This window comes from Vipera berus (genome assembly GCF_964194415.1).
Source record: "Vipera berus genome assembly, chromosome: 7".
Classification (NCBI taxonomy): domain Eukaryota; kingdom Metazoa; phylum Chordata; class Lepidosauria; order Squamata; family Viperidae; genus Vipera; species Vipera berus.
The window spans coordinates 20878654-20890807 of NC_138209.1; the positions used below are offsets into that span (position 1 = coordinate 20878654).

The 12154-nt window shown below is 41.2% G+C and overlaps 1 protein-coding gene across 1 annotated transcript in view; it reads left to right on the forward strand.

Moving 5' to 3' along the window:
- The window catches only part of CENPE (centromere protein E), a gene marked incomplete at its 5' end in the record, with an annotated part of 73827 nt that overhangs the window by 3691 nt on the left and 57982 nt on the right, over positions 1 to 12154 (forward strand). Inside the window, 5 exons of the mRNA XM_081333341.1 lie at positions 1299 to 1421; positions 2730 to 2811; positions 9216 to 9283; positions 10142 to 10210; positions 10991 to 11042. Of these exons, the coding sequence (XP_081189467.1) occupies positions 1299 to 1421; positions 2730 to 2811; positions 9216 to 9283; positions 10142 to 10210; positions 10991 to 11042 (394 nt within the window). The remainder of the gene's footprint in view (positions 1 to 1298; positions 1422 to 2729; positions 2812 to 9215; positions 9284 to 10141; positions 10211 to 10990; positions 11043 to 12154) is intronic.

Here is a 12154-nt window from a genome sequence, read left to right on the forward strand (position 1 = left end):
ATGAGTTGCCTATGATTTTGTGACCTTTTTTGCTGCCATTGGTAAGCAAATTTGGTTTCCCTCATTGACTTTGTTTGTCAGAAGCTGACTGGGAATATCGCAGATACTGATCATGTGACACACCCCCATTATAAACTGCCAGTTGCCAAGCACCAGGATAATAATGATGCTGCAATGGTTGTAAATGTGAGAATGGTCCAAAGTCATTTTTTTAAAGTATTGTAATTTTGAGTGGTCGTAAGTCAAGGACTACCTGTATGGTTTTAAAATTCAAAATAACAGCTACAAGCTTCTTTCACCAAGTTTTTTTAGTCACATAAAAATAGTAGTGTTTAAGATCACTATCTAGGGGAGCACATTCTTAACCGGAAAATTCTTAAGAAGTCTGTGTTATCAATGTATAAATTTGCCTTTCTTTAACCATGAGTCCTCTGATGTTGGACTTTCATCATCGCTGACAAAGATGACTTGATGTAATTAGAGTTGTAGTCTAATGAGTAATAAAACATGGCTGGGAATGCAAATAGGAAAGCTTTATGATTAATGGCATTGACAATAAAAATGTATCTGTGGAGCAAGTTGTCTTCAAACGTATTGAATGTAATATCTACATATCTAGACTACTGTAATGCTCTCTACATGGGGCTTCCCTTGAAGACTACTCGGAGGCTCCAACTGGTACAGAATGCGGCCGCGAGAGTTGTCTTGGGAGTTTCCCGGTACTCCCATGTTACACCTTTGCTCCGTGAGCTGCATTGGTTACCAGTTGTCTTCCGGGTAAGGTTCAAGGTTTTGGTTATGATCTTTAAGTCCCTACATGGCATGGGTCCGCGATACCTCGAGGACCACCTGCTGCCGGCGTCGACTCCCCTCCGCCCTGTGCGTGCCCACAGAGAGGGCCTCCTCAGGGTGCCTCCTGTCAAGGAATGTCGACTGGTGGCCCCCAGGGGGAGGGCCTTCTCTGTGGGTGCTCCGGCATTATGGAACCAACTGCCGGTTGAGCTCCGGACGGCATCAGACCTCCGATCCTTCCGTCGCGGGTTGAAGACCCATTTATTTGAACTAGCGGGTCTGGCCTGATGGGGGTATATGGGTTTTTATAGGCTTGTTATTTTTTATCATTCTTGTTTTAACTTGGGCATTGATTTAATTGTTTTTTAATTTTTGTATTGTTATTTATACATGCCCTGTGAACCGCCCTGAGTCCCTTTGGGAGAAGGGCGGTATAGAAATCTCAATAAATTAAATTAAATTAAATTAAATTAAATTAAATTAAATTAAAATCTTATAACTTTTAGATTCCAGATAGGGAATTCCTACTCCGTATATCATATATGGAAATTCATAACGAAACCATACAAGACTTGCTATGCAGTAACATTAGGAAAAAGAAGTCATTAGTGGTTCATGAAGACATCAATGTAAGTACATGACACTGGACAAATCCACGCTTCTAGTGCTGCTCTCTAGCAAGCTTTCCCATTGCAGCCACTCCCTTGCTAGTCTCAACTACTCTGGATTGTTCCTGGGCTGGCCAGGATTTTCTGAGGTTTTGTTCATGGTTGAGCCATTGAGCCCAATTATGTGTGCAAGTACCGTATTTTCCGGCGTATAAGATGACTTTTTAACCCATGAAAATCCTCTCAAAAGTTTGGGGGTCGTCTTATACACCCAGTCGTCTTATACGCCGGAAAATAGTACATAAATCAATCGAGCGTCCCCGTTCTTGCAAAGCGACTTCAAGCCTCCTTACTCCAGTCCCCCCTCCAACGTGACTCTCCCTTCCCACCCCCAAGAGCCTCTAAGCCCCTTCCCCTCCCCCTTGTAAATGCCAGACCCCGGGAACGGCAGGAAGCCCCTCCCCCTCACCCAAGCGGCATCTGAGCATAAGCAGAGCGCGTCCTGCTACCCGCTATCTCTCCCGGCAGTTGTCTTCTACCCCTGCAGGAGGACCCTTGGTGGGGGGGCGGCATGTCGGGCCCGGCAGGCCCAACATTCAGCGGGGCCTCAAGACCACTCACCGGCGATCTGGCAGACGCCCGCATCCGGCTTTCCTTCCCCGCACCCGGTTCCTGGGCCACAGGCCAGCTCGCCAGCAACCAGGCTGACAGACTCCCGGCTGCCAGACGCTGCGCTTTGGGAGACGCTCCCCAGCGGGTCGGGGAGGGAACGCCCGCCCGCCGCCAGGCCATTCCAGGAACTTCCGGAGACTTCCGGTGGGCCGGGGAAGAGCGTGCCTGCCAGCCCGTTCCAGGAACTTCCGGGGACTTCCGGCGGGCCTGGCGCCCCTCTCGCCTGCAGACCACACAGCGGCCCTTGCCAGCCGGCCTCGGCATGGCCGCCCCAAGCCCAGCTCTCCAGCGCGTCTTCCGGGCCCACCTGGCTGACCGCCTCCTGGGCGGGGCTTGGCTCCAGACGCGTTGCTGCTCCGTCTGCAAATGTGCTCTCAAATGGGTGGGTGGAAGGAAAAGCCCCTTTGGGCTTCAAAAGGGAGGCTTTGCACCATCTGCATCAGACGGGGCTGAATCGAGCTTGTGTCAGACACTTGGCAACTGGCATGTAAGTATTTTCCGGCGTATAAGACGAAAAATCTTGAAAATCTTCTCAAAAGTCGGGGGTCGTCTTATACGCCGAGTCGTCTTATACGCCGGAAAATACGGTACAATACTCACAACTGATAAAGAATGTTGATTGTTATAATAATAACCAAATGTTTCATTCTCTTGTAGAGGACAATCTTTGTTGAAGATCTGAATGAAGAAGTAGTGGTTTCTCCAGAGGAGGTTATGAGCTGGCTGAAGAAAGGAGAAAGTAAGATTTGCTATCTGATAATGGTTTTAAACCCACTGACCATTATATGCAAATCTCAGATTTCTAAATCTTTTAAAAGTCAGGCCTCTGTATCTGCAAATGAATACATACCATCTTCAATACACTTTTCTTTATTGTCTGCTCCCTGCAGATGGATATTCCTCCATACACACAATCTGTCTTTCTTGTCCACATGGGCAACATACTCATGTATGTTCACATATAAACTTATAGCACTTAGACTTATATACCACTCCATAGTGCTTTACAGCCTTAAGTGGTTTACAGCACTTGCCCCCAACAATCTGGGTCCTCATTTTACCAACCTCTGAAAGATGGAAGGCTGAGTCAGTCTTGAGCCCATCAGGATCGAACTCCAGAATGTGGTCAAGAGTTTGCTTGCAATACTGCATTCTGACTAGTGTGCCACCAGGTCTCCTATATAACTTTCTTTCTCCATCCCTCAGGCATACACGCAAAAGTGTATGCACGTAGCAATGAAACCACTATACTGAAATAGCCATTGGTGGTATAGTACAGGTGGGAAAGGGGAGTCAGATGTGTTTGTAGAACCATTTATTGAGCTCTATTTTTTTTTTTTATTGAAAAGTTTTAAAAATACAGTTTTCCTTTAAAAAACCCCCCTCCCCCTCCCTCCTCCCCTCCCTACCTCCCCCCTCCCCCCCTCCCTCCTCCCCCCCCTACCTCCCCCCAACCCCCCTCCCCCCCCCGACTTCCCAGAGCTAAATACAAGGTATATATATATAAAAAGCAATCATAAACAACCATATACTAACAACTATAAATTCTAAAATCCATCACTCTCTAACTTATATAGGATCAAACCAAACTTAGCATTATTAAATATATATAGAAGACTAAAATAGAAAAAAAGAAAAAAAAGAAAAAAAAAACCCCGAAAGAAGACTTATTCGAATGCTACATAAAGCTTCTTAACCCTATACTTGTTCTGGATAAACTCAATCCATTTTCTCCATTCCATAATATAATGTTCTTGCGAGTAATCTTTCAAATAGGCCGAAATCTTCGCCATCTCTGCCAGGTCGGAAACCTTTAAAATCCACTCTTGTATAGTCGGCAGTTCCTCTTTCTTCCAATATTGACCTATCAAAAGTCTTGCTGCCGTAACTAAATTCAACATCAACTTGGAGTCCACAACTGTAGCGTCAACAATTATTCCCAACAAAAAAAATTGCGGACAAAACTTTATCCTCCGTTTAAAAATCTTCTGCATGTTCCACCAAACTTTTATCCAAAAAGCCTTGACCTTTTTACATGTCCACCATATGTGAAAATATGTTGCATCTTCATCACCACACCTCCAACACTTAGGCTGATAACTCGGATACATACTTGCAAGCTTTTTAGGATCTAGATGCCATCTATAAAACATTTTATAAAAGTTCTCTCTTAGATTTTGAGCTTGAGTAAATTTTACATTCCTCACCCAGATCTTTTCCCACGTATCCATTGTAATAACTTCCTGAATGTTTTGGGCCCATTTTATCATACAATCCTTAACAAGCTCTGTTTCTGAGTCGATCTCTATCAATGCAAGATATATCCGTTTAATATGTGCTGGTCCCTGATTTCTAATTTGCTTTATCAAATTTTCATCAGTCATTGCAAATCCATTTTTCTGGTCTTCTTTCCACCTGGCCCGTAACTGAATATATTGAAACCAAGTCTGAACAACCTTCTCTTCTCGCAAGAAGCTATATGATTTCAAGCACCAAACATTCCTTTCCAAACTTAAAATTTCCTTATAAGTAGTCTCATCATGTTTGAAACCAGCATGTATATTTTCTATTGCGTGTTTTGGGATTGCCCACAATGGTATCTTGCTGCTTAACTTATGTCTATACTTCTTCCAAACTCTCAGCAGTGCCTGTCTTAAAATATGTATCCTAAACACAGTATCTACCTTCTTATCATACAACAAATATGCATGCCAGCCAAACAACAAATCATGGCCCTCAAGATTTAATAACCTCGGTTGTGTCAAATTAATCCAATCACTTATTCCTACTAGTGCAGCAGCTTCATAATATAATTTAAAATTAGGCATTTTAAGGCCACCTCTCTCACGAGTATCCTGCATAATCTTAAGTTTAACTCGTGGCTTTTTCCCTGCCCACACAAATTTATTGATACCACGCTGCCATTCCTCCAAATTAGAATCTTTCTTAAGAATCGGTATCATTTGAAATAAGAATAAAAATTTGGGCAGGACATTCATTTTCACTGCTGCAATCCGTCCCAACAAAGACAATTGCAATTTTTCCCAACTCTCCAGTTCTTTTTGAATTTTCCCCCATAATTTTTCATAATTATTTTTATATAGCTTTGTATTAGAGGGCGACAAAATCACCCCCAAATATTTAACCCTTTTAACAATCTCAAATCCAGTTAGTCCTTCTAGGAGAGCCTTCTGCGAAACTGTCATATTTCTAGCCAAAATTTTAGTTTTCTGTATATTTACTTTAAATCCAGAAACCTTCCCATATTGTGTTATTATCTCCATCAGGTCCACAACAGAGTTCTCTGGCTGGGTCACTGTAACAACCAGATCATCTGCAAATGCTCTCAATCTGTAATCCTGATCTCCAACTTGTATCCCCTTAATTTTTTCCGATTTCTGAATCTTAACCAATAATATCTCTAATGTTAACACAAATAACAAGGGCGATAGCGGACACCCTTGCCTTGTGCCCTTCTCAATATTACATACTTTTGTCAAACTATTGTTAACTATGATTCGGGCAGTTTGTTTTTGGTATAATGCCCTAATCGATTGTAAAAAATTTTCCCCAAAATCCATTTTACCTAAAACTTTCAACAAAAATTGCCAGTTCAATTGATCAAAAGCCTTTTCAGCATCTAAGAAGATTAGCGCAGCAGAGATCTGGTTGTGCCTTTCCAAAAACTCTAACACATCAACTATATGTCTCACATTATTTTTCATTTGTCTTCCACTAATAAACCCCGTTTGGTCCCCATGAATCACCTGTTGTAGAACCCTCATCAGTCTATTAGCCAAAACCTTAGCAAATATCTTATAATCTGTATTTAAAAGCGATATCGGTCTGTAATTTTTAACTAAAGTAGCATCCTGGTCTTCCTTCGGAATCAAAGAGATAAAAGCTGTTCTCCAAGACGGAGGCACCTTTCCCCCCCTCTGGATTGTCTGGAACAGTTCCTTTAACGGCTTTATCATCTCTAATTGTAAGTTTTTATAATAGGCCGCAGTCAAGCCATCCGTGCCTGGTGCTTTATCCACCTTCAATTCCTTAATAGCTATAAAAATTTCTTCTTCTGTAATCAGTTGATTAATCCCCTCTTTTTGTTCTTGCGTAAGAACCGGGATGCTAGCCTTCTCCAAATACTTATCAATATCTTTTGCATTAATGTCCTCTTTAGTATATAATTTCGAGTAAAAATCCACAAAGGCATCCTTAATAAGATTCTGTTGATACACAACCCTTCCTTTATACTCAATCTTATCTATATTAGATGCCCTTTGTTTTTTCCTCAGTCTATAAGCTAACCATCTGCCTGGTTTATTAGCATTGCAAAAAGTATTATGCCTAGCAAACCGCAGATTGGTCGCCACTTGATCAGCCATTAATTTATCAAATTGTCCTCTTAACAATCTAATAGCCTCCTTGATCTTCACATCCTCTGGGTTCAAAATCAAAGCCTTTTCTTTTTCCTTTATTTCATTCTCCAGTTCTTTCCTTCTAGTTTCCACTGCACGTCTATGTCTATTATTCATATATATCAACACCCCTCTCATATAGGCCTTGCTAGCATCCCAAACCATATCCATAGAGGTACCCTTATTCATATTAATCTCAAAAAAATCCTTCATCCGCTGTTTGCATTCTTCCACATTTCTCTGATTTCTAAACAAATTCTCATTTACGCGCCATGAGCGCCTATCTCCTTTTTCCTTATCAATCTCCAACCACACTGGACTGTGATCAGAGATAATTCTTGCGCAGATCTTCACCTTTTTAGTTCTCAAAAGAAAATCATTAGTCAACAAAATAAAGTCAATCCTCGAAAAAGATTGGTGTCTATCAGAATAAAAAGTATAATCCTTCTCCTGCAGATGTCTCTCACGCCAAATATCTCGCAATTCCAGGTCATCCTTCATTTCAAAAAAAGATTTAGGCAGTCTAGCGTGACTTGGAATGCGCTTAAAGGCTCCAGCCTTATCCAACTGTACATCCATAACTCCATTCCAGTCCCCCATAAAAATAAAGGATTTATAATCCAACTGGGTAAGCTTTGTATGAAGTAAACTAAAAAAGTCAGCTTGTTGTTGATTTGGAGCATATAATCCAACTAAAAGCGTCTTTTTACCTTCAAACAACAGCTCGATCATAACATATCTTCCATGCTTATCTGCTTCAATTAGATCCGCTGTTAAGGCACTTTTAACATAAACAACCACTCCATTTTTCTTATTCTCTGCAGAAGCAACAAATTGCGTACCCAGCCTCGAGTTCAATAAGTACTTTTGATCCAAAACTCTAATATGCGTTTCTTGCAGGCATATAACATCTATCTTAAATTGTTTTAAATATTGAAAAACTTTCTTCCTCTTCTGCGGTGAGTTTAGTCCATTAACATTCCAGGTTAAAAATTTAGTTGCCATGTATATCCTCGAAAAGCTCTTGGACCACAGCTTTGATAGGACTAGCTTCCTTAGGCCGTGCTCCTCCCACAGCTTGGCTATGAATGCGTTGTGAAGAATCTGAAGGCTTTTGCTGATCTTGTTCTTTTATTTTCTTTGCTCGTTTTAAAGCAGCACGTGTCACTCTTTGCTCTCTAGGATCATCCAAAGAAATTGTAGCTTGATCTCCTCCAGCACCATTTTCCTCTGTTTCCTCCTCTTGTTGTTCTTCTTCTCCAGATCCCTTTCCAGCTTCCAGAAGCGTTAATGGGGTTGCTTTTAAGACATTATTGTAGAAATCACGCGCTTGTTTCACAGTAATCAGCCTGTACCTTTTACCTTCATACATCACCATCAGCCCATCTGGAATCTCCCATCTGAACCTTATATCTCTTTGCTTAAGCTCTTGCACAAGAAATGTATAGTCCTTTCTTCCCCTTAAAATCCTTGGAGGAATTTCTTTTAAAACCAAGACTTCTTGTTCAGCAATCACGACCTTAGCATCATAGGCAGCTTGTATAACTTGATCTCTAATTTCTCTTTTTGCAAAATAAACCACCACATCTCTAGGCAGTTTTCTCTGTCTAGCAATCCATGAATTCACCCGAAACACTTTATCCATAGCTGCTCTTATTTCAGATGCTGGCTGGTTCAATACCCCTTCGAGAGCCTCAGAGATCAGCTGCTTTAAATCTTCTTTAACATTCTCTTTTAAACCTCTGATTCTGACAGCAAACTGCATCTGGTAATTTTGGGCAAGGCTTAACTCCCTTTCCAATTTGCCTCTTACATTTCCATTCTCCCGTGCTTTTACTTCTAATATAGCATTCCTTTGAGCCAAATCATCCATTTTTTCATCTAAATCTTCCACACATTCCGCCACTTTATGCACTGAAGTCAAAATGTCTACCCTCATCACGCTGTACTTCTGTTCCATCCTCTCTTCCATTCTTTCCTCGAATTTCTCCAATTTCTCCTCCATCTGTGCAAATTTATCAGCAATTGATTGATTAATTGATTCCAAAAGTACCTGGGCATGTTTATCCAGAGCATCTCGCAAATCCTTCGATGTCAGCACTTCAGGAGGGTGCAACGCCTGTAGTGATGATTGTTGCACCGGCGAGGATCCTCCACTCCGGAGAGTTTTAGAGGGAGGTTTAGCCGCCATCTTTTAATCCTCAATTATGACGCACTTTCAATTAAAGTTTAAAAAGTCCAACAAGTTTGAGAGTATAGTAAAATAATCCTCTTCACCTTTTTCCTCTTGTACCGCTCTGCCTGCTCCTTTAAATCATAGTCCTTTCTTCAGGCAGGGATGGTTCGCAGACGCCTGGCTCTGCTCCAAGAAGTTCGGAGCAGAGACGACGGCCAGCTGGGAGCAACCCAGGCTTCGGGGGAGTTCGATCCTTCAGCCGCCCAAGCTCCAAGCTCAGGCGGCCTCGGAGAACTCTACCCCTACCTGGGGCCTCACCCCCTCCTCTTCTCCCGAGGAGGGGGCTTCAATTTCGCCCGAACAGCTGATCGGCGCTGTTTCGGGCGAAAAAACAAACAGCTGAGCCGCGGGCAGCCAGGGGAGGCTGTCTTCGGCGCCGCGCCACCACCGGAAGTCAACCATTTATTGAGCTCTATTTTATGGGAAACGAGAATCAGAAGAGAAAACTCAGTGTAAGAATAATCTGTATCTATTTTTTTTTCTAAACAGAAAACAGACACTATGGTGAGACAAAAATGAATGAAAGAAGCAGCCGTTCTCATACAATTTTTAGAATGGTAAGTGATTGCTAATTTTTATGTTCCTGGCTTCCTTCAGTTCATGCCACAGTGTTCACCAGCATCTGCCATGCAGCTACTAAATAAGCACATTATACAAAAGATCGAATGGTACACATCTTCCACCAAGTAAATAAACCTGGGCCAAAGTCCATATAGATTGAGGCCATTCAGTTCTTAGTGACTCCTGTAGGACAAATAAGGCCACAGGTCTGATGAAGAGAATCCTGACCCCGAAGTTTTAGAATTTGATGATAAATTTAATGCTCCCTTGGTGATTTTGAGGGGCATGTTCTTTATTTTTATTTGCCCAAACCAGAAATCCTGTTCCTAGGCAAATGGCTGTTCAGTTTTGCTTGAAAACTACACTGACCTTTAATTCTAGGAAGCAGGTTGTTCCAATTGATTGATAGCTCTCAAGATCAGGAAGTTCTTCATTATTTTGAGTTTGTTTCTCTCTGTGTAAAGCTTTCATCCACTGGTTCTTGCCCTATCACTCTGAAGAATCAAATCCACATTCCTGCTGATAGTATTCATATCATATCTTCCCTTAGCCTCCTTCAGACTTTGAATTGGGCTTTATCTTCTAACAATATGTAGGAACTAATAAATACAAGCCCTTATGGGGAAGCATATACTACAAATAGCTTCATTCAGTTGTATTGAGACAACATGATTTTTGAACGGTGTCAGGCTAGGAAAAGTTGCCTCCTGTCCCTTAAGGTAGGGGAAATTGACCTGGTACGCACAGTGTACCAAAATTAATGTGATGTGTGATTTCATTATAATTTTTGTCTAGCTTTGTTCTCTAATATATAAAAGTGTTAAATCTGGTTCATGATATCTTTTTTTTTAAAGATCATTGAAAGTAAAGAAAAGCATACTTCTGGCTCAAGTGATGAAGGAGCTGTAATGGTTTCTCACTTGGTGAGTTATTTGTAAGATGGCACATGGGTTATAATAAGTGGGATATGATAGTTCGCTGGTGTAACTTTATGAATATTAAATAACAGTTATGTTCTGATTTATACTCAGACTGGATAAGCTAATAAATTTCTAAAATGCATCCCATCAAATTGTTTATATTAAAAAAAAGTGACAGGAAGTTCGTGTAAGACAAGGCTATACCTAAAGATGATGGCATAGAAGCATGGCGGAGAAAAGCTTGAAAAAGCTCTCTCGGGAAAAGTAGTTAAAGAAACAAAAAACGTCACCTGAATCAGACAAAACAAATTGGGCCTGAGCACATGGGAAATCCTCCCCATCAACAGCTACCAGAACAAAGCAAGGACTTGGGGGGATAAAATGGGTCCTCAAGCCCACCCACTTTTTGTCATCTTTGGACCCAGACTTGGCAACTTCCGTCCCTCTGGCTGGTGCCTGCCAAACTAATTGAGGATGTGGTTAAGTGTGTATGAGTACACATATGTGAAAGAAAATACATACATTGTAGCCAGTAAAGTTTGCTATTATTTTAAATCCAGTGGGTCTTTGTGTATTCTAAAGAACAGTTTGTGCCTCAGTATTCGCCTGAAAGTGATTTTGAGAGAGTATGAGACCACAAGCTGAACTTGGGAGCACTGTTTTTACATTGGTGCTTTCTGAATTTCAGTAAGTTTGACTCATCAGTTCTAATATTTGATTGTGCTCTTCAGCAAAATAGTTTAAATAAAACTAAGCATAACAAATTCTGTCTCTATTTTTCAGAATTTTGTAGATCTGGCAGGAAGTGAAAGAGCTAGCCAAACAGGGGCTGAAGGTATGTGTTTACTCTTCAGTGTGGATTTTCTGTAATTCTATAGTAAGTTCTTAACTTATTGTCATGTCAGGGGTCCCCAACCCCTGGTCCGTGGACCGGTATTGGGCCGCAGCATGCCAGCAATCAGTCTGCACAAACAAGCATAGCCCCATCCACGAGATGGAGGCAGCACACAAAACCACGCCCCCTCTGGGCTGCGGAAAAATATCTCTACACAGAATTGGTCCCTGGTGCCTAAAAGGTTGGGGAACTCTGTCTTAAGTAGACTACATTCATATCTTGCCATCTTCAAAGGCCATCCTTAGATTGGCATAATCATACATTAGAATTCTCCATTTGTTTTCTCCACACTCTCTAAAGTAAAGAGATTCTTCCAGAGAAAGTCTTGTTTTGAATTACAGGTAGTCCTTGACTTATAACAGTTCATTTAGTGACTTCCCAAAGTTACAAAGGCTCTGAAAAAAGTGACTTATGACCATTTTTTTTACTTATGACCATTACAGAATCCCCAAAATTCAGATGTTTGGCAACTGACTCATATTTATGACAGTTGCAGTGTCCTGGGGTAATGTGATCACCTTTTACGACCTTCTGACAAGCAAAGTCAAGGGTGAAGCCAGATTCACTTCACAATCACGTTACTAATTTAACAACCGCGGTGATTCACTTAACAACTGTGACAAGAAAGGTCGTAAAATGTCTCACTTAGCACCAGAAATATTATGCTCAATTGCTGTAAGTCAAGGACTACTTGTAAATGTAGTCATGTGGGAATAAAGGGATTACACGTAATTGTCCATTCCAAAATGAATGGCTCTTAATAGAGGGCACATAATGATCATTAGCAACTGTAATGTTATAACTGCATCAACTTAAATAGCCATTGTTGGCTAGAAATGTAAGAATAAAATCACAGTAGAGATATTTTTTTAATCTGTGCTAGATTGTGTTCTCACTTCTGTAATCATTGAAGGTTAGATATCCTAAACCATTAATGCCCTCCTATCCGAAAGGACAAGTTTAAAAGGAAACTAGACAAATTCATGGAATGCAAGCCTGTTAAGGGCTCCCAGATGTGGTGGCCACGTCATCTTTATTGTTGAGGTCCATAC